General features: G+C 64.0%; 6 protein-coding genes across 6 annotated transcripts in view; 3 read left to right on the top strand and 3 right to left on the bottom strand.

Annotated features, from left to right (window-relative positions):
• Window positions 1-908: 908 nt before the first annotated feature.
• On the bottom strand, window positions 909-1,381 carry EMIHUDRAFT_236972 (hypothetical protein; the record flags this gene model as incomplete). Its single annotated transcript, XM_005778545.1, has 2 exons — window positions 909-1,194; window positions 1,284-1,381. 2 exons carry the CDS (start codon window positions 1,379-1,381, stop codon window positions 909-911), a joined length of 384 nt encoding a protein of 127 aa, XP_005778602.1.
• An 833-nt stretch (window positions 1,382-2,214) lies between these two features.
• EMIHUDRAFT_469039 (hypothetical protein) lies at window positions 2,215-6,295 on the top strand. Its single transcript, XM_005778544.1, has 11 exons — window positions 2,215-3,045; window positions 3,143-3,205; window positions 3,280-3,696; window positions 3,734-3,858; window positions 4,174-4,308; window positions 4,381-4,412; window positions 4,478-4,604; window positions 4,673-4,715; window positions 4,913-4,980; window positions 5,329-5,410; window positions 5,636-6,295. The coding sequence occupies exons 1-11, from the start codon at window positions 2,254-2,256 to the stop codon at window positions 6,035-6,037; spliced, it is 2,286 nt and encodes a 761-aa protein (XP_005778601.1). The 5' UTR covers window positions 2,215-2,253; the 3' UTR covers window positions 6,038-6,295.
• Window positions 6,296-6,869: 574 nt separating this feature from the next.
• EMIHUDRAFT_236970 (hypothetical protein) lies at window positions 6,870-8,986 on the bottom strand (the record flags this gene model as incomplete). Its single annotated transcript, XM_005778543.1, has 5 exons — window positions 6,870-6,902; window positions 6,983-7,134; window positions 7,512-7,832; window positions 8,141-8,273; window positions 8,345-8,986. The coding sequence occupies 5 exons, from the start codon at window positions 8,984-8,986 to the stop codon at window positions 6,870-6,872; spliced, it is 1,281 nt and encodes a 426-aa protein (XP_005778600.1).
• A 1,734-nt stretch (window positions 8,987-10,720) lies between these two features.
• Window positions 10,721-11,608, top strand: EMIHUDRAFT_469038 (hypothetical protein). Its single transcript, XM_005778542.1, has 3 exons — window positions 10,721-10,789; window positions 10,899-11,102; window positions 11,187-11,608. Exons 1-3 carry the CDS (start codon window positions 10,727-10,729, stop codon window positions 11,388-11,390), a joined length of 471 nt encoding a protein of 156 aa, XP_005778599.1. The 5' UTR covers window positions 10,721-10,726; the 3' UTR covers window positions 11,391-11,608.
• Window positions 11,609-13,387: 1,779 nt separating this feature from the next.
• EMIHUDRAFT_236967 (hypothetical protein) lies at window positions 13,388-14,336 on the bottom strand (the record flags this gene model as incomplete). Its single annotated transcript, XM_005778541.1, has 3 exons — window positions 13,388-13,711; window positions 14,037-14,149; window positions 14,315-14,336. 3 exons carry the CDS (start codon window positions 14,334-14,336, stop codon window positions 13,388-13,390), a joined length of 459 nt encoding a protein of 152 aa, XP_005778598.1.
• Window positions 14,337-15,570: 1,234 nt separating this feature from the next.
• Window positions 15,571-20,237, top strand: part of EMIHUDRAFT_457398 (hypothetical protein) — a gene marked incomplete at its 5' end in the record, with an annotated part of 8,004 nt that continues 3,337 nt past the window's right edge. The window contains 13 exons of the mRNA XM_005778540.1: window positions 15,571-16,005; window positions 16,052-16,232; window positions 16,277-16,400; window positions 16,557-16,663; window positions 16,816-16,862; window positions 17,411-17,458; window positions 17,528-17,557; window positions 17,710-17,819; window positions 19,044-19,128; window positions 19,175-19,216; window positions 19,308-19,406; window positions 19,767-19,865; window positions 20,124-20,225. Of these exons, the coding sequence (XP_005778597.1) occupies window positions 15,571-16,005; window positions 16,052-16,232; window positions 16,277-16,400; window positions 16,557-16,663; window positions 16,816-16,862; window positions 17,411-17,458; window positions 17,528-17,557; window positions 17,710-17,819; window positions 19,044-19,128; window positions 19,175-19,216; window positions 19,308-19,406; window positions 19,767-19,865; window positions 20,124-20,225 (1,509 nt within the window). The remainder of the gene's footprint in view (window positions 16,006-16,051; window positions 16,233-16,276; window positions 16,401-16,556; window positions 16,664-16,815; window positions 16,863-17,410; window positions 17,459-17,527; window positions 17,558-17,709; window positions 17,820-19,043; window positions 19,129-19,174; window positions 19,217-19,307; window positions 19,407-19,766; window positions 19,866-20,123; window positions 20,226-20,237) is intronic.

Raw genomic sequence — 20,237 nt, 5'->3', positions numbered from 1 at the left:
GGTTTTTTTTTTTTGAAAACCCCCGGAGGGGGGGGCGGCCGGCCCCTAATTTTGGGAAACTACATTTTGGAGGTTGGGGGGGGGTTTTTTTCTCCCCCCCTGGGTTTTTTGGGGGGGGCGGTTTCTTTGAGGACGGGGGGGCCCCTTTTTCGGGGGGGGGGTAGGTCCCCTTTTGCCGTATAGGGGGGGGGCCGGGAAAACGGCCCAATTCTTAAATTCCCTTTTTTTTTTTCTTGGGCCCCCCCCCCCCCCCCCCTTCCGACGCCGCCGCCTCTCCCCTGGCCGTCCCCCCCTCCCGCCTCCTCCTTCCCCCCCTGCCGCCGCCTTCCCCGTCACCTCCCTCGCCATCCTCTCCTTCACCGCCTTCCCCGAGGTTGTCCCCTCCCTCCCCGCCTGGACCGCCTCCCCCTCAGCCGCCTCTTCCTTTATTGCCCCCCTGCGAACGCGCACCCCCGGGGCTAGGGCTCTCTAGCCCGTAACCCGATACCGATCATCCGGCCCGCTGGATGCGCTTCTCAGCTCACCGGCCCTGGATGTGAGGTTACCGACTGCACTCCAAGTGCTCCAAGTGCGTTATACCAAAAAGAGGGCTACACACGGCCCTCTACGCTGGGGCGCCGGCGCCAGAGAAGAATTTATTGCATGACTCATGAGAAGAATTCTTAAAAGACAGTGAGAAGAATTTTACAACAGAAGGCGGTCGCACGACACTGAGAAGAATTTTACAACAAAGAATTCTGAAAAGACAAGCCTGTCTCACAGCACACTGGCACGACAAGGGCGCAGAGTGGACTCTCTCTCAGACTGGCGCGGACTGGGAAGAATTTTCCGCTCCCGCGCCAACCCGCCCGGTCCGTACTCGAAAGTTTTATTGCGCGAAGTATCCCTGGTTATATCTTTATAGGGGACTAGTAGACTAGGGTTCTGAGCGCCGGATTTTTAAGACCTGAACCGAGCTCAGAGTGCCGCACGTCGCTCACGCCGTCCTGCGCGCATTGTGTCCACGACACGCCATGAGCGTCGGCCCACTCGGACACGCGTGCATTGCGTGCGCGAGAGAATGCGTTCCCCACCTCACGGTGGCTCAAGAGGCGCTTGATTGGTAGCAACGCGTGCAGCGCAGCCAGCACATCGACAGCGTCGCCCAAGCGGAGGGTAAGGCCGCCACCATCGCCGCTGGCGATGGTGCGCACCCTGCCGTCGAGGTCGGCCAGCCCCTCATTGATAAATACGTGGTGGGCCTCATGGTACGAGTCACTCTGAAGGTGGCAAGGCTCGTACACGTAGAGGAGAAGCAGCGGCTCTGGCAGAGCGGCGGCGAGAGCGCCAGCGGCTCGTGGTCATGAAGCCGCACGTCGCGCTTGAGCCAGACGACGTTCATATGTCCAGGGAGTTCGCCGCAACTGCGGAAGCGAATGGAATTTTCGCAATCGCGTCACGGAACAGATGATGCGGTGGCGCCCGCGCCGCGGATGTATGGGGTGAGCATTGAGAATTGGATCTGCTCGTGGAACGACGGGCTCGCCTGCTGTGCGCTGCTGCACCGTCACTTCCCCGATGACATCCGCTTTGGATCTCTCAACGGTGCGACGCCACAGAGCCGCGCTCGCACGCAACTTTGAGCTCGCCTTTGGGGTCGCTGAGAGGAGGCTCGAGGTCGAGCGGCTCCTTGATGTGGAGGACATGATGGCCACATACCCACGGCCGAGAAGTCAGTAAACCGCAGCCGAGCGGAGCACTTGGAGTGCAGTCGGCAACCTCACATCCAGGGAGGGGACTAAGAATCTTACTAAGAAAGCCACCAACGGCATTTCTTTTATTTTTAGAGATCGGACGCGGCGTGGTCGACGCGCTGGTGGCGGGCACAGAGGAGCAAGGCGTCGCCCGCATGCTCGTGCAACCACGCTGGGGGCTCGACCTCGCCGCCATCGCGAGGCGGGTCAACGACTCGGGGTTCGAGATGGACGAGGCGGCTGCCAAGGTGGCGGACGCCGGCGCGCCGCTGGGGCCGCCGTCGCCCCGCGCGTAAACGGTGGCTGGCGTCTACGAGGTTTAAGTGAGGTCAAGAACAGTCGGGCCAGCGACAGGCATTAGCACGGTGGTATGCGAGAGAGAGATTTTGTTTTTTGGTATGCGTAAACGGGTGGTGTTGTGAGTGTGTCCCTGACACCCAGCAGTCTTTTATTTTTTTTTCGCAATCAATCGTTCTCGTCAGCGACCTCCCTGCCGACGCCCCCCGCCGCCTTTGAAGACATGGACGAGGACGGCAAGCACGTGTACGGAGCAGGCCCGCTTTACACGACGAGAATCGACGGCGAGGTGCCACTGTTCATCCCGCCCGGCGCAACGGGCGCGAGTGCGCTCCCGCCGGTGACGCTGTGCGAGTGTTTTCATGCGACCGCGGAGAAGTACCCGTCGCGTGACGCGGTGGCGTGGCGCGTCAAGGACGACGCGCCGAGCGACGCGCATCCCTACTCGTTCTACTCTGGCCTGGCCACCACGGCGGTCGGAAGCCACTGGGACAAGATGACGTGGGCGCAGCTCGAGCAAGAGTGCTACATTTTTGCGAATGCGTGCCTGAAGATGGGCGTCGAGAGCAAGGACGCGTGCGTGGTGATGGGCTTCAACACGCCGCAGTGGCTCATCGCATTTCACGGCTCCGTGCAGGCCGGCGGCGTCATCGTGGGCTCGTACCCTACCAACGGGATCGAGACGTGCGAGTACCTCGGCCAGGACTGCGGGGCGAAGCTCGTGCTAACCGAGAGCTGGGCGCACGGCTCCAAGTTTGAGACGCTGCTCCGGGACAAGAGCCAAAAGCTGGCCAAGATCGTCGTCTGGGGAGACATGACCGCGGTGCCGTCGGACATCGCCTCCAGCAAGGAGGTGCTTTCCTTTGTCGACTTTATGGCAGAGGGGCGCGTCACGGTCGGCGCGACGCACGGACACAGCCACATCATGCAGACGGTGAAGGCGGAGGAGGCCAAGCTCAAGCCGACGCAGTGCTGCTGCCTCATCTACACATCGGGCACCACGGGCCCGCCCAAGGTAATGACACCCGTTGACAGTAGTAGTCATGCAGCAGTAGTAATAATAATAGTGATGATAATAAACATCATGATCATAATAACGATGACACTGAAAGGGGGTGATGCTGTCGCACGACAACCTGACCTGGGACGCGAACGCGTTCATCCAGTTCGCAAAGGACGAGCTCGCGCTCCTATTAATTAGTGCTAATTAGTGTCAATTAGTGTCAATTAGTGTTAATTAATTGGTTAGGACGAGGGCGTGCTCGCCGACTTTGGGCCCGAGCAGGTCTACCTCTCCTACCTCCCCCTCTCGCACATCGCCGCGCTCCTCCTCGACTTCATGTTCGCCGCCGTCACCGGCGGAAGCATCTACTTTGCCACGCCCGACGCGCTCTCGGGAGGGCTCCTGCCGCTGCTGCAGCAGACGCGGCCGACCTTCTTCTTCGGCGTCCCCCGCGTCTGGGAGAAGGTGATGGACGCGATGAAGGCGAAGGGCGCGGCGGGCTCGGAGACGCAGAAGAAGATTGCGGCGGCGGCAAAGGCGGTCGGGCTGGCTCGCAACTTGGGCCTCGCGGAGTCTGGCGGCCGGGCCACGGGGCTGAGCTGCGCAGACGAGGTCAAGTACCTCCTCTGCAAGGCGGTCGTCGTTGCGAAGATCAAGATGAGTGTTAATTAGTGCTCATTCGAGTGAATTATTTAATTAGGCGGTCGTCTTCGCGAAGATCAAGACGACGCTCGGGCTCCTAGAAGCGGAATATCTCCCCATATCTCCCCATATCTTCCCATATCTCCCCATATCTCGGGCGCCTAGAAGCGGATACGTGTTCATGTGTATCCCAACCAGGACTCGAGAGGACACGTACTCAGCCGTACTCCGCTGTATCCCGCTGTCTTCCGCTGTATTCTCTTTCGTTGTACTCACGCGGTGCTCTGAGTACGCTGCACACTCCCGGTGCCCCGCCCTCATGCCGGCGTCTTCTCAACGCAGCCTCGGCCTCGACCGGTGCACCTATTAATTAGTGTTAATTCGTGTTACTTAGTGTTACTTAGTGTTAATTAAACGCAGGCTCGGCCTCGACCGGTGCACCTATTAATTAGTGTTAATTCGTGTTACTTAGTGTTACTGAGTGTTAATTAAACGCAGGCTCGGCCTCGACCGGTGCACCGCCTTCGGCTCGGGCGCCGCGCCCCTCTCCAAGGAGGTGCTGCGCTACTTTTGGTCGATCGACATCCACATCATCGAGGGCTTCGGGATGAGCGAGACCACGGGCTACATGACGTCCTCGGCCTTCCCGTCGAAGACCATTAATTCGTGTTAATTGGTGTTAATTAAGTAATTAGGCTACATGACGTCCTCGGCCTTCCCATCGAAGACCAAGCTCGGCGCGGCGAGATCGTAGGCACGTTGTAGAAGGGGGGCAGCTGTTCACAGCGCCGCGTGTGAGCAGGCACCGTCGGCGTAGCCGCGGCGCCGGGCTACGTCAAGCTCGACCTCGAGAAGGGCAAGGGCTTCGCACCCGCCGGCGAGGAGGGGCACGGGGAGGTGTGCATGCGGGGCCGCAATGTGATGATGGGGTGCCGTACCGCACCACCCGCAAGAGTGAACCCGCGCTGGGTTCGATACTCTGGAGGTATGGTACTAGGTACCTCAACAAGGAGGAGAAGACCGCGGAGACGTTCGACGAGGCGCGCCCCGCTAGATGTCGGCCGTCTCTCGGCCACACACCTCGTACGCTTCGGCCGTCTCTCAAACCGGCCACACCTCGGCCACACGTCACCTCGGCCACCCCTCGGCCACACGTCACCTCGGCCACCCCTCGGCCACCCCTCGGCCACCCCTCGGCCACCCCTCGGCCACCCCTCGGCCACCCCTCGGTAAGCAGGCGCGCTTCCTCCGGTCGGGCGACCTCGGCAAGTTTTACGACGCGCCGGACGGCAGCGGCACGCCGATGCTCGCGCCCCGAGAAGCGGAAGACGTATTCATGCCTATCCCAGCTAGCACTCGAGAGGACACGTTCCTAAGGTGTGTTCCGCTGAGTGTCTTCCGCTGCATCCCGCTGTAGCCGCTGTAGTCGCACCATGCGTTGTGACGCGGTGCTCCGAGTACTCTGCACGATCTCGACATATCTCCCCATATCTCCTCCCCACATCTCATGTACTCACGCGGTGCTCTGACTACGCTGCACGAGACCGTATTCGCGCCCTGAGGTTGGCGTATTCAGCACGCAGGCTGGCGATCACGGGCCGCATCAAGGAGCTCATATCTCCCCACATCTCCCCATATCTCCCCATATCTCAGGCTGGCGATCACGGGCCGCATCAAGGAGCTCATCATCACGGCGGGAGGCGAGAACGTGCCGCCCGTCCTCGTCGAGGACCAGGTCGACACACACACACTCACACTCACACACACACACTCACACACACACACACACACACACACACACACACACACACACGCCGCTCACCCACGCGCATTGGGCCTTGCACTTTTAATTTCGGGGCTCCTGTCGTCTAGACGTGGAGACGCGAGGGTCGCCTCGCCCTTGCCCCGCCACCTCGTGTGTGTGTGGAGAAGTCTACCTCACTTCCTCTTCCCTTACCAGGTCAAGCTGCAGTGCCCGATGGTGAGCAACGCCGTGCTCATCGGAGACAAGCGCAAGTTCCTCTCGTGCCTGCTCACGCTGCGAGTCGTGATGGAGCCGACCGAGGTCGGGCCGCAGCCGACCGACAAGCTGGACGCAACCTGCTTGCTCGCGATGCAGGCGATCGGCTCTTCCGCCACCACGGTCGCCGAGGCCAAGGCAGACCCCAAGGTCGCCAAGGCCGTCCAGGAAGGCATCGACCGCGCCAACGCGGCCGCGGCGTCGCGCGCGCAGAAGGTGCAGAAGTTCGTCGTTCTCGACACCGAGCTCTCCGTGCCCGGAGGGGAGCTCACCGCCACGCAGAAGCTCAAGCGCGACGTCGTCGCCAAAAAGTACTCCGCCGAAATCGAGTCCATGTACTGAGGCTCGGCCGGCAGAGGCGGAGTCCGGGTCATGAAGTGGTCGGGCCCCCCTACCCATGTCGCCTGCGAGCACATGTCCCCTGTACCCATGTCCCCTGCGAGCACACCCAGACGAGAGCGAGCGGCGGGCGTAGCCGTAGGTACGTCGGTGCCGCCGCCTCCGGCCCTTACGTTCGGCTCTAGTACAGAGTAGAGAGAGTAGGCGCAGCTTGCTGAGAAGACGTCAGTACTCGAACTAATAAGTGTATCGGTAAGAATCTAAGGGCGATGCGAACACACACTAACTATTCGGCACAACCCTTGCCGGATTGCGTGCGTCCGACTCCAGCGCTGCATTGTCCATTGAGCGCCGCCATGGACAAGAGCATCGCCTGCTCCTCGGCCGTTGGCACGCAATGGCTGCGAGGAGAGTGTTGAAGCTTGGCCTTCAGCGCCTCCATCTTCTGGCTGGTTGCACTTCCGAATCATGGCAAGCTCTTCAGGCAATAACGCGCTGTCGTCCTCCGAGCGGTCGGGCAGCGGCAGCGGGAGTTAACTCTGAATAAGGTCTACGCCCTTACTCTGAAGAACCCCGCCCTCGGTGGCTGTTTGCCTTTCTCTTCTCCCCACCCGCATCATCGCATCAAGAGGCACCGCAGGGGTAGCCGCGACCAGGCTTCGCTCCTCGATCGCATTGATTGTACAGCAGGACGACGTAGGTCGTGATTGAACGGCCGTCCAAACCAAGAAAAATACACAAAACAACAAACACACACCACAAACTCACTCACACTCACAACACCACCCGTTTACGCATACCAAAAAACAAAATCTCTCTCTCGCATACCACCGTGCTAATGCCTGTCGCTGGCCCGACTGTTCTTGACCTCACTTCAACCTCGTAGACGCCAGCCACCGTTTACGCGCGGGGCGACGGCGGCCCCAGCGGCGCGCCGGCGTCCGCCACCTTGGCAGCCGCCCCGTCCATCTCGAACCCCGAGTCGTTGACCCGCCTCGCGATGGCGGCGAGGTCGAGCCCCCAGCGTGGTTGCACGAGCATGCGGGCGACGCCTTGCTCCTCTGTGCCCGCCACCAGCGCGTCGACCACGCCCGAGGAGCCTGTTCACAGCTGCAGGTGTGAAGAGACGCCGTTCACAGCCACCCGCGCGTCGACCACGCCCGAGGAGCCTACGCGCTGAATACGCCATCTTCAGGGCGGGAAGACGGTATTGTGCAGCGTATTCAGAGCACCGCGTGAAGACAACGGAGAGGAGTACAGTGAATACAGAGGAATACGGGTGACTACGGCGGATTACGAGGCCCTCTCGGTCGCTGGTTGGGAGACAAGAACACGCATTCCGCTTCTAGCCCGACGAGCCGAGCAGGACGCGGCGCACGTGGTGCTGGCACGCCTCGCACCCCATACTGCCTGCGGCCGCGGGCGAGGGCGTGGGAGGGGGCGGGAGGGCCTGCAGGCCGAGCGGAGCGGAGCGTACCCACGGCGACGTCGAGGTAGTACGCCCCGTCGGTGGGCGGCGCGAGCGCTGTGGCGCCGGCGAAGAGGAGCATCTCGGGCATGTAAGTGAGCAGCGCCGCCAGCACGGTCGCCACCACCAGCGCTCTCTTCGGCTGGCCATGGCCCGCGCTGGCCCACCGCACCGCGAAGAACGTCGCCGTCGCGCCGCGGCTGTACGGGCGCAGCGGGCCCAAAAAGGTGTTGAACCCAGCGCAGCCCTGCAGGCCGAGAGGGGCCAGCAGGTTGATACCGAGCGGCGCGAGCGCATTGATCGTCAGCTGGACGGCGCAGCAGGACGAGCCTGCTCACAGCTGCAGGTGTGAAGAGACGCCGTTCACAGGAGCCGGACGGCGCAGCAGGACGAGCCTGCTCACAGCTGCAGGTGTGAAGAGACGCCGTTCACAGGAGCCGGACGGCGCAGCAGGACGAGCCTGCTCACAGCTGCAGGTGTGAAGAGACGCCGTTCACAGGAGCCGGACGGCGCAGCAGGACGAGCCTGCTCACAGCTGCAGGTGTGAAGAGACGCCGTTCACAGGAGCCGGACGGCGCAGCAGGACGAGCCGAGCAGCCCGCCGACGACGGCGCCAAGCTGCGCGTCCCGCACTCCACCACCCGGCTTGCGCACGGCGGCTCGCTCGCATTCCGTGCCGCCACCGGTTGCCTCGCGGCCACCGCTCGTGACGGGGTATCCGGCCGCGTCGAGCGAGGCGGCGACCTCGGCCGTCACCGCGGCCACGGCAGCCTGTTCACAGCTGCAGGTGTGAAGAGACGCCGTTCACAGGAGACCTCGGCCGTCCCCGCGGCCACGGCAACCTCTCCGGCGGCGTCGACAGTCAGCTTCGCGAGCGAGCGGTCGATGTCGACATCGCATCGGAGCACCGCGGTGTGCGCCTCGGCAACGGACCGCACCTTTCCCTCGCACACAGAGCAGCTCACCTTTGCGACCCTCAGCGAGACCTCTGTGGCGCCGTCCGCCGCGCGCTCCGCCGCGCCCCCTCGCTGAGGGCGACGGCGCAAGCGCTCCGTGATCTCGGGGGACAAGGAGATGAGCACGGAGATTGCGGTGCCGAGAGCGACCAGGCGCGCGTTTTCCGGCTTTCTCGTCACAACGCTGTGCCAGTTGCCCGTCTGCAGCAGCAGTATCGCGGCCAGGAGCGGCGGCCGGACAGGGCCAAGGAGGGCGTTGAGGCCGCTGCAGCCGAGCGAGAGCGCTGTGAGGATGATCTGAAGCACACAGCAGGCGCTCGCGAGCATAGCGATCGCCGACCACCAGTGCAAGGCGTGCGCTCCCTCGAGGAGTGCCAGCTGCGCCGCAGCTACCATGTCTTCCGCGAGCAACTGGAGGGCAGGAACCGTGTTCACCGCGCCGAGGACCGCTAGCTCTGCGGCTGTGGAGATGACCAGAGCGCGAGCAAAGCCGGGCGACCAGAGGAGGTAGGCGGTCCGGGCGGACATTCGCTAGCCGCCACCGTGCAAGTTCGCGGAACCCAGAACGACAAAAATAACATCGGCAAAATACTAGGGTGGGCGACGGCTAGCGCACCACACACCTCTCCTTAAAATCCCTGTGTGGTGGCGGCGTGCCGTCCTCCCATCCCTCCCGCGAAAAAAGAAATAGGGCGTTGGGCGAATAGAGCGGTGACGCTGCGAGTGCATGATGTAGATGGCTAGATGCCCGACTATCCAAGGTCCACAAGCACGAGCTACCTGCGGCCGCAAGCAACGCACTGAGCCCGCAAGCAACGCACTGAGCCCGAGGAGAGCGTGCATGATGATGCGAGCGCTGTTCACACAAAAACACAACCCCGTGCCTGCACCCAAGTCGCACAAGCGCACAGACAGCAACAACAACAAACAACACTCAGACAGCGAGAAGGGAGGGAGTGACACACACAGGTAAGTGTGAGTGATTGAGTATTCTTGATACGAAACCACGACGACACACACCAGTCGACTCGCATCGGTTGCCTCCATGAACGGCGGAGCTATTCTCGCGCCCACACCACACCTGGCTCCAATAGGTCACGCATGGCATCAGAAGTTTTATCTCTGGGCCCCGAAAGCATCTCTAGCAGCGTCGTTACGCATGCTCCCTCCCCTCCTGGGCGCATGCGCCTCACATCTCGCCAGAGCATAAGCTCTTGGTGTGCGACGAGACGAGTTTTTCGCCATCGCAGCGAGCAGCAAACGGCCCGCCGCAACAGCCCGAGGCATCGCCGCGGGAGGTGGTCAGTCCCGCTATATGTGTGTAAGAGCCACTAATGCAATTGTTGGCCACCTTATGCACATCCATGCCCTCGGTCCGTAGGACGTCGCTGATGAGACGTCGTGTATTTTGGTGCAGCGCTGCACTGTTTGCTGAGACATAAAGGCGAAAACATCATACGTATCCCCCTCTCTCTTTTCTCCCAGTAAGCTAAAAGTACGTACGTATTGCATAAGACACGCTAGAGAGAGAGTACGACACGCTATGGACTATCTCATCCATGCCCCCTCCCACCCCCCCCTACCCCCGTACCCCCCCCTCTCCCTCCTCGCAGTAGGGCCCATGGCCCACAACCATGTTCCGGAAGAATGATTCGGTGTTGCCGAAAGCGATAACAGTGGCCAGGGGCGGGGCTTGCATTTTTGCCGTCGCCAGTCGCCCCCCAAACGCTACAGCGGGGGCGGCGGCGGCGGCGGGGGCGGCGGCGGCGGCGCGACGGGGTGGGTAGCGGGGTGGGGAGGCTGCTGTGTGCGCTGCGCGTGCGCGCACCGCACACCATACTCGAGTACGGCGGGAAACAGATGGCGAAGGGGGCGCGGCGGCAGCGGCGCAGCGCGCGCGCGGCGCGCGCGACGGAGGGGCGGAGCAGCGACCGCGCGCGCGGTCGCTGCTCCGTCTGTCCCGGAGCGCCGTCTGCGCGGGGTGCGCGTCAGGAGAGGGGGCAAGCGTGGCGGCGCGGGACGCGCGGCGGCGGCGGCGAGCAGCCGAGCCAGAGCCGAGCGCTCCGTGCGCGGTGAGGCGGCCGGGCGAGGGCGCGGCGGGTGACGGGGAAAGGGAGCAGCCGGGCGACGAGAGGTAAGCCATGGAAAACGCGCGGTAAAGAGAGAATTCGGTACTTTGCCGCGTACTTTTTTTCTGTTGCTCCGATTTCTCGCTTTGCCCCCGCACGCTGACTTGCACACCTTGTCCTGGTGACCCGCTTGTTGGGAATGGATAATCCCACGATCGCCCCGGTGCCGGCGACGCCGGCGCGTACAAGGAAGGACGGCCAGGCATGCATGCTTGCTTGTGATAAAGTTCATGATAAAGTTCCGCTCTGATCAACCCTCGCTCTGCTCGTACATGGGAAAATGTTCAGCCGTCCGCACCCGGACCGCACAGGCGCTCGTGCACGGCGAGCTGGTGCTGTGGGAGGACAAGACCTGGGTCGATGTGTGCCCAGTCCCGTGCTGCTGCCTGGCGGCTCTCTGCTGCAGCGCCACCTCGTGGACCGTCACCACGCTGCGCATCGACAAGCAGTCTGGCTGCTGCGGGACGACGGAAAGGACGCTCGACCTCCGCCGCGTGACGGATCTCTCGTACCAGGCGAGCGGCGGACTATAGCTCTGTGTACTCTCTCGACGCCTCGGTTGTAGAACCACACACGGCCCCGGGCGAAATGCACCGCAGGCGAGCGCGTGCTGCTGCTGCTGCCGCGGGACGGTGGTGGTCCACGCCGCGGACAAGGACACGGGCGAGATGAACATCACGACGTGGAACACGAAGCCCATGTACCACAACCTGAAGACAGCGTGGTCGCGCGTCAAGGCCGGCACCGCCGTCTCAATGGCGGATGCCGACGGCGACGGCATCGCCGACGGCGACGCGTCGTAGGTGGACTTGACACGGCGTGTGGTGAGCACTTGCGGTGCGCCACGCCGTTTTTCCGGCGTCCCGACCCGACACCACGCGCTAATTACGGGTGTTGATCACAGTGTACGTCGGCCGCGCACCCGTGTGCGTCCACTACATAACCGCGCGCCGCACACACGTCCAGCTAGTTCATGTGTGTTTTGTGTGTGTAGCTCCCCTCTCGACACACGACTCGCGAATTTGGCACGACTCGTTGAATACTTTTGCTTCGCAGATGGCGTCCTTCATAACACTTCACAGAAGAGATGGCGGCTCACGCATGTCACTCGGACGACGATCGGGACGTCGGACTCGGAGGTCCACGTCGCACGTGACCGCATCAACGATCAAGCTAGACTTTAGCTAGGTAGTAGCAGACTGCGGACGTGTACAACAAGGTCGCGCAGTGGTCCGCGTAGCTCAACGTGCACAGCATGACGGAAAGCCGGCGAGACTTGGACTGTCGAAGCCGACGCACCTCGCAAGTGAGCTCTCGAAACAGCCCCTGCCCCCCTCCTGCCTTGTTTGTTCTCACCCACTTGCCGTGCCGACTGCCGTCCCGAGACGCAGTCCTCATCAAGATCTTCTTCAGTGATGGAGACGTGCGATCTGCCGTGGAATCACTGCCGAAGACAGAAAATCTCCGCAACTACACGTCTGCGTCTCCTGCCTCCCGACCCCTGGACTGCACTTGTACTGCAACGAGTTCTTGACTTCCCCACAATAACTTCCATCCGACGCGCTGCCGCCTCGAGTCCTCTCATGGGCTCACACACACACACACACACACACACACACACACACACACACACACACACACACACACACACACACACACACACACACACACACACACACACACACACACACACACTGGGCCGGAGCCTTCCGGGCAAGCCCGTGATGCGTCTGCCATACGAGAGGGGCTGGCGCCCAAGCGCCGGCCACCGAACGCGTCGGGCCGCGGGAGCTACACCGTTTGGTCATCATGCGCACACGTCGTCGAGCGTGTTGTTAAAATGAACTCGGGGGCACGTACGTACGTAGGGTGGTCTTTGTGATTTGTGTGCTGGAAAAAAAACGACAAACGGTGGAGGCTAGCTAGCAGAGCCCGTTCACCCACAGACATAAACCGATCCACACACGACTGGCCGCTTCCGAGACGCGAGAGCCTGGTGGCTACTGGCGGTTGGTGCCGCACACGCAGTCCCGCAGCCGCAAGCGACCCCGCAGCCGCCGTCGCAGTAGCAGCAGCGGCAGGCCTGCGCCACAACCTCTTCATCGATGGCGAGGGGCGGCTCTCGTCGTGCGGCAAATCGGCAATGGGCCCCATCGGCAATGGCCCCCGAGATCATCATCGTGTGGACAAGTTGAAAGAATGATTCAATCCCCCCTGATGATCTTGTCCACGTTTCCCTTTCCCCAGTTTCTTCTTCCTTTCTCCTTTCTCCCTTTCTCCGTTGCTTTATTTTTGGTGGAGCTCAGATTTAAATTTCTTTTATTTTGTCGGGGCGGGGGGTGTCGCTACACACACACACACACACACACACACACACACACACACACACACACACACACACACACACACACACACACACACACACACACACACACACACACACACTGGTTTTATAGAGCCACGGCAGATGGAATTTCTGGTTCGCGCGGTTTTATAGAGCCACGGCAGATGGAATCCTTTTTGTTATACCAAAAAGAGGGCTACACACGGCCCTCTACGCTGGGGCGCCGGCGCCCTACTGGGCGCCCCCCGCTCCCTTCCCCTTAGAGCCCCCCATCCCGCTAGCCCCCCCCGCGGTCCCTCGCGGTCGCGCGACGCTGCACCAATGGCGCGCTGTGCCTCGTCCGCGAGCGCCGTCCAGAGCTGCACCGACAGTCGCTGCAGCGCAAACGGCATCCATTCGCGCGCCGACCACGATGTCTGGTCGTACTGCCACCACGTGAGCTTCCGGCCCGCCACCTTAGCCACCCGCATCAGCAGCTCCTCCACCCCCGCTCATTGCGCCGAACTCCTCGAAGAGCAGCGCCTCCACGCGGCACTTCCCCTCTGCGTCCGTGTACTGGCCCTTGACAGCCTCGACCGTCCCGGTCCCCGTCCGCGGGTCCCACATCCCCACCCTCCCTCCCCTGTCCCCGCCCTCCACGCCCAGAACCGTCTCGCGGGCGCGTGGCAGCGTGTTGCCGCAAGCGACAAACGCCCCCATGCGCCCCACCCCCGAGGGGTCCGACGGCACACCGGCAAAGATCTTGGTGTCGCCGATGCAGGGCAGGTCCCCAATCACGCCCTGGTAAATGTACAAGTCCGTCCTCGTAGTGCTGTGCTCGCAGTAAAACTCGTAAAGAAAGAAAGAAAACAGACACGCCAAACGAGGGATGGAAAAAGCGGGGGCGGGGGCCCACACGATTCCAGAAATGGTTGTGTCCCCGCTCCTCGCTCGCCCGGGCGGAGGGCATGGCCGCGGAGGAGGCGAGTACATGCTGCCAGGCCTTCCGCAGACAGCCTCTTGGGCAGACTGAGGGTCGGCTTTGCGTGGCGTGGCCCGTACGCTGCGCTGCGCAAAGCTGCGTATGCGGAGGGAGCATCCTGTGCTTCCACCGGGAAGTGCGCACCTCCTGCAGCTGGTGGAAGGCCGTGCCGCCGCTCGCCTGCTCCGTGGACAGGGCGGGGAGGCGGTGCCGCAGCGCCGCAGCGTCCGCTGCACGCCGGTGCAGCACTCTGCTGCCTGGTGGGCAGCATGCTGGTGCTGTGCGCGACGTTTTCGAGGCTGCAGTGGCGCTGCACCGCAAGCCACGGCGAGTGGCACGCAGCATGCGCGGCGCCGCGCTTGGCCCGGACAGCGCCAGAGAGTGCCCTCGATGGGCCAGCCTGCGCGGCGCGAGCGCCGCACAAGCTGACGCATCGTCTGCCATTCTCTGGTCGACGGCGGTCAATCTCACGATTGTCGATCAAAACCGGCGGGCTTTGTGACGCCGTTTACGCAATCGTTTAAGGCTTCGCTTTCTCTTTTGCTTGTTTTTATTTTGTTTTTTCTTTTGCGAAGCGACGGAGGGGGGGGGCGGGCGGGCGCTAACTATGGGCAACTACATGTCGAAGGTTCGAGGACGACTACTCGCCGCCTGGGTCGTTTGGGGCGCGCGGCTCCGTCGAGGACCGGGCGCGCCCCTTTCCCGGCGCGGCGTAGGTCCCACTCTGACGTATAGAGGGGAGGCACGGACAACGGCCCAATTCATCAATTCCACTCATCTTCTGGTGCCTAGCCCCGTGCAGCGGCGGTCCGGCAGGCTGCCCCCAAGGCCCCCTGGGCCGCTGCGGGTTTTGGAGTTATGCTTTGGCACAGCTTCGGCGATGGCGGCCCCTCTCTGGGGCTTGCATAGGCGGGGAGTCTCCCCCGCTGGTCTCCTCATTCCCTTTTTTCTTTTTCTTTTGAGAGCAGGACGCCGGGTTTGTCTTGTATGTGCGCGTCGGGCCGGGGCGTGAGCGAGGGGCAGAAGGGGCGGGGGCGTGCGGGGCAGAGTGCGTGTCGGGCCTGGGTGTGTGTGAGGGGCAGAAGGGGCGGGAGCGTGCGGGACAGAGGCCCAACGTCGGGCGGCTTGTCGGGGTCCGGAGAGTTCGAGGCGGGAACGAGGAGGGGAGAATGGGCGGTCGGCGACGAGTAGAGCGGCAGGCGCGTACGGGGTAGCCGTCACTTTCCTGCCTCACAAGGGCGGGGCTGTCCCGGAAAGTGAGAGACGCCGGGCAGCGTGGCGCATTACTGAACCCTCCCATACGTGCTCGTGCTCCTCCTTCGCTGTCCCATCTCCCCACCTCTTTCCCGCCTGGGCGGGGCGGTGGGCGGGCGCGCGGTGCGGCGTGGCGTGTGCGTGTGTGCGACTGCAGCGAAGGACCGCTCGCAGAGGACCATTGGGTTTGTACTATTAACAACGAAGGCGCTCTCAAAAAGAAAGAAAGAAAACAGACAACCCAAGGGAGGGATGGGAGGACGGCACGCCGCCACCACACAGGGATTTTAAGGAGAGGTGTGTGGTGCGCTATCCGTCGCCCACCCTACGAGGGATGGAAACTCGTGCTCCACCGCGCCGCCGAATTCTTTTTTCTGGTTCGCGCCGCTCACACCTCGCGGGCCTGTCCACTGCCATTCTCCCGATGCTACTCCTGCCTCTCCTCGCCGCTCCGGCGCTTCGCCTCTTCGTCTCCAAGTCGCTCAGCATATCTGAGCGGTCAGCAGCGACGACTGCACTGCGCGAGGCGGCTGGAGACGGCCGCCCGCTCCGTGCCGTCCAGTTTGACTCGCCTCGCCGCTCCCTCCTCATCAGCGGCGAGGATGACGAGGACGAGACGCTCCGACACCACATCGTAGCGGCGCTCGATGCTGTCGCGCACGAGCCGCATCCGCCGTCGCCGGTCTTTGTCGCAGTGACCACCGAGCCGCAGACGGCAGAGGGAGCCGCCGACGCCGTCGAGAGGGCAGTGCATGCCGACATCGAGGCGTTCGGGCTTCGCGAGCCTCTCCGGCGGCGGCCAAGCCCCGGCTGGGCTCTCTCTGACGTCACTCCGGCGCTGCATGCGGTGCTCGTCGGAGTGACCTCGAGATCACCCGAGATCACGCGAGATCACCCGAGATTAGGCGCTGCATGCGGTGCTCGACGGCGCGGCTGTCGGCGGGCGGTGGGACGTGTCGAGCCTGGTGGCGTTGGACGGCCTCGTCGACGAGAAGCTGCGGGCCGGCCTCCTCTCGCTCCTGCACGGCCCTTCCTGGCCGCCGGAGAATGGCGCCGACCCAGACTACTCCTGGCAGCCACGGCTCTGTCTCTAGGACTGGTCTTCACCGGTGCGGTTGTTGTGTCACCAGGCGCCGACCCAGACTACTGGTGCGATGGCTCCTTCTCAGACACCCTGTCCGGCGGGCCGGCGAGCAGCGGCGTCGGCTTGCGGCCGGCACGGCTGGCCGCGCTAGAAGCGGAACACGGACTCTTGTACTCCAACTAGCGCTCGAGAGGACACGCACTCCGCTGTACTCGGCCGTATTCAACTGTATTCGCGCTCTTCGCATCCCTCGTGTTCACGCGGAGCTCTGAAGACACCGCACAATACCGTCTTCCCGCCCTGAGGTTGGCGTGTTCAGCGCGCAGGCTGGCCGCGCTCTGCGCGGAGGGGCGAGACACGCCACCGGCGGTGGCGGAGCTGGAGGCGCGAGTCGGGGCATACTTGCGCGCCGTCGACGCCGCGAGTGGAGGAGGCGGATAGAGTGGAGATAGAGCGGAGATAGAGCCGAGATCGAGCCGAGATAGAGCGGAGATCGAGCGGAGCACGCTTGCCCGCCGGCGCTGTCGCCACTCCTGCCACAGCCGTGGACGGCGCCTCTTCACAGCGTGCAGCTGTGAACAGGAGGCGGCGTCGACGTCTGCCGCATGCCGGAGGCGGCTTTTGGCCCAGAGGTGAGCGCTTCCGTGGGACTCGCTGCTTGTCTGACTAGTCGATCTCTGTCTGCCTGTCTGACTAGTCGCTCTCTGTCTGCCTGTCTGACTAGTCGATCTCTGTCTGCCTGTCTGACTAGTCGATCTCTGTCTGCCTGTCTGACTAGTCGATCTCTGTCTGCGTGTCTGACTAGTCGCTCTCTGTCTGCCTGTCTGACTAGTCGATCTCTGTCTGCGTGTCTGACTAGTCGATCTCTGTCTGCGTGTCTGACTAGTCGCTCTCTGTCTCTCTGTCTGCCCTGCCCGTTTCGACTGTCCGTGCGATCTTGACCCGGGGGGGTGTCTTTTGCGTGACCGCCCCTCGCGGGCAAAGGCTGTGAGCAGCCCCTCACGCTGTGAACGGCGTCTCTTCACACCTGCTGCTGTGAACAGGTCGGCGACCCAGCTCAAGGTCTCTCACGCTGTGAACGGCGTCTATTCACACCTGCTGCTGTGAACAGGTCGGCGACCCAGCTCAAGGTCTCTCACGCTGTGAACGGCGTCTCTTCACACCTGCTGCTCTGAAACAGGTGACGCCTCTCGCGGCGAACGCGCCGGTGTCGTCCGATGGCGAGGCGGTGGATGGCTGGGCCAGCGGCGCCGGCCCGTGAACGGCGTCTCTTCACGCCGCGAGCAGCTGTGAACAGGCGTACGGCTGGCACATCGACGCTGACCCGGCGCCGCCGCCGTCCTCCCCAACGCACGGAACTGCGTGATTGATCACTCACACACTAACTACCAATGAATGACAAGCTAGGCGCTTCTACCGCCCTCCCTACCGACGGACCGCATGGTTGCTCAATGAGTGGTCCGCCCAGTCTGGACGCAGGCGCTGCTTCCACCTTCGCCGTGGACAGACTGCTTCGGCCGCTACCCCAACCGGTCGCCTGGCAAGCCGCGCTTCGTGACAGCGCTCGTCTACCTCTCTCCCGAGTGGCGGTGGAGAGCCGGAGTGGGGCGCGCAGACGCGCTGCCTCGGCCCTCTTCACACCTCCTGCTGTGAACAGGTGGCCGGAGTGGGGCGCGCAGACGCGCTGCCTCGACCCTCTTCACACCTCCTGCTGTGAACAGGTGGCCGGAGTGGGGCGCGCAGACAGCGCTGCCTCGACCCTCTTCACACCTCCTGCTGTGAACAGGTGGCCGGAGTGGGGCGCGCAGACGCGCTGCCTCGACCCACCGACTGGGGAGGCCCTCGCAGTGCCGCGAGATCAGCCGAGATCAGCCGAGATGCAGCGGAGATCAGCCGAGATCAGCCCAGATCAGCTGAGATCAGCGTAGATCAGCCGAGATACAGCCGAGATACAGCCGAGATCAGCGGAGATTGTCCGAGGGTAGGTCCTCGCGGTTCCTCCTGCGCCGGGCCGCCTGCTCTTGATGGACCAGGACATCTCCCACGCCGTCACCGCCCCCGCCGCCGCGGCCGGCGACACGCCGCGCTACTCTCTCGTGCGCCAGCCTTGCCTGCCCCCGCACCAGGGCAGGTAGGGGGGGGGGGGGGGGGCTCTCTCCCCCACACCCTCCGCTGGTCGCAGGTGCTCAAGCTCTGCCTGCACTTGCACCGCGGCTTGGTGGCTTCGCCGCTTGCGATGCCAGGGTGGGGGCCTGCCTCCGCCTTCGGCTCTGCGCGACGGCTGCGGGCCGGAGAGGAGGCCGGAGAGGAGGGAGGAGAGGAGGGAGGAGAGGAGGGAAGAGAGGAGGGAGGAGAGGAGGGCGGAGAGGAGGGAGGAGAGGAGGGAATAGAGGAGGGAGGAGAGGATGGCGGCGGCGGGCCGAGGACGGACGCAGAGGAGGTGGCGGCGAAGGTGAAGGCGGCAGCGGCGGAGGCGGCGGCGGAGGCGGGTGCGGGTGCGAGTGCGGGTGTGCGTGCGGAGGCGGTGGCGGTGGCAGAGGAGGAGGAGGAAGCGGCGGAGGCAGCGGCGGAGGAGGCGGAGGCGGAGGAGGCGGCGGCGGACGGCGGCGGGGGCGGCGGCGGCAGCGCATCGGTCTCAATCCCGGTGCTGCGCCGCGCCACGGCCGCTGACCGGCGTGCGATCGAGCGGCTCGTGGTTTGGAACCAGATCGCCCCGAGATGACTTGAGATGACCCGAGATTAGGCGTGCGATCGAGCGGCTCGTGGTTTCGAACCAGATCGCCCCGAGATGACGCGAGATGACCCGAGATTAGGCGTGCGATCGAGCGGCTCGTGGTTTCGAACCACCTCTCCCTGAGCGCCGATGAGCCCGAGGAGCTCGAGGCGCAGGAGAGGGGCGTGCCGGCTGTGAACAGCGTCTCTTCACAGCCGCATCTGTGAGCAGGAGCTCGAGGCGCAGGAGAGGGGCGTGCCGGCCGACTTTGGCGTGCTGCGCGACGCGGCCTCCTCCACTCGCCAGCCTCCGCCTCGCCGAGAAGAAGGAAGGGCGTCTCTTCACACTCCCTCGCTGTGAACAGGCCTCCTTCGCCGCCAGCGCCCACTTTGTCGCCGAGGCGGGCGGCGAGGTGGTCGCGTCGGCGGGCGTGGCGCGTGCGGAGGGGGGCGAGGGGCGGCGAGTGGCGGCCGACTCCTCCTTAATTATTAAGCAAATACTCTGAGAGTTAAAACTAGGCGAGGCCGGCGAGTGGCGGCTCTGCTCTGTCTCGACGGCGCCGTCGCACCGACGGCGCCGCTCTGGCGCGTGCGCGGCGCTGACCAGTCCTCCTCCCCCCAACGGCCCATTCCCTGCGTATACAGGCGCGGCCTGGCGCGTGCGTGCTGCGCGGCGGCGCTGGAGGAGGCGCGGGCGGCGGGCGCGGCGGCGGTCACGCTGAGCACGCTGGAAGAGAGGATGCCGGCGGCGCGCCAATCTGTCCGAGAGCTTCGGCTTCCCCCCTCGAGATCAGCCGAGATCACGCGAGATCCGCCGAGGCTAGGCGTGCCGGCTGTACGAGAGCCTCGGCTTCGCCCTCGAGCGGCGCGAAGCCGCGCGGCGCCTGCCGCGGCCGATGACGGTGCTATGGTATCGGAAGGAGGTCGGCGCTGCGGGTCCGGGGGAGAGTGTGGCAGAGGAGGAGGCGGGGGAGGAGGCGGGAACGGGGGTGGGGGCGGGAGCGATTGTGGCGGGTGCGGGGGCGGGTTCGGGGGTGGAGGAGGCGGGGGAGGAGGCGGGGGAGGAGGCTGGGGAGGAGGCGGGGGGGGAGGCGGGGGAGGAGGCGGTGGGGGAGGCGGGGGGTGAGGCGCCGGGGGAGGCGGGGGGGGAGGCCGGGGGCGAGGCCTGGAGGCCAGGGCAGGGCGTGGCTCAGCCGGCGGATGGAGAGGCCTCCGCCTCCTCCCGCCGCGCCGAGGCGGACGCGCTGTACAAGGCGCTGCGCAAGCGGACTGCGGCGCGGCTTGTGGCGGGAGGA

Source organism: Emiliania huxleyi (assembly GCF_000372725.1).
Source record: "Emiliania huxleyi CCMP1516 unplaced genomic scaffold EMIHUscaffold_243, whole genome shotgun sequence".
Taxonomy (NCBI): Eukaryota; Haptophyta; order Isochrysidales; family Noelaerhabdaceae; genus Emiliania; species Emiliania huxleyi.
The sequence above is the reverse complement of the archived record's forward strand: the minus strand, read 5'-3'. Positions and strand labels throughout refer to the sequence as shown.

What these genes read in the sequence shown, in the direction of transcription:
- EMIHUDRAFT_469039 (XM_005778544.1), top strand. Translation starts at nt 2,254, where the DNA reads ATGGACGAGGACGGCAAGCACGTGTACGGAGCAGGCCCGCTTTACACG. An exon ending in TTGCGAAGATCAAGATGAGT is followed by an intron (nt 3,697 to 3,733) that starts GTTAATTAGTGC and finishes TTATTTAATTAG; the next exon opens with GCGGTCGTCTTCGCGAAGAT. An exon ending in CCCATCGAAGACCAAGCTCG is followed by an intron (nt 4,413 to 4,477) that starts GCGCGGCGAGAT and finishes GCGTGTGAGCAG; the next exon opens with GCACCGTCGGCGTAGCCGCG.
- EMIHUDRAFT_469038 (XM_005778542.1), top strand. Translation starts at nt 10,727, where the DNA reads ATGGATAATCCCACGATCGCCCCGGTGCCGGCGACGCCGGCGCGTACA. An exon ending in GTACAAGGAAGGACGGCCAG is followed by an intron (nt 10,790 to 10,898) that starts GCATGCATGCTT and finishes CGGACCGCACAG; the next exon opens with GCGCTCGTGCACGGCGAGCT. An exon ending in TGACGGATCTCTCGTACCAG is followed by an intron (nt 11,103 to 11,186) that starts GCGAGCGGCGGA and finishes AATGCACCGCAG; the next exon opens with GCGAGCGCGTGCTGCTGCTG.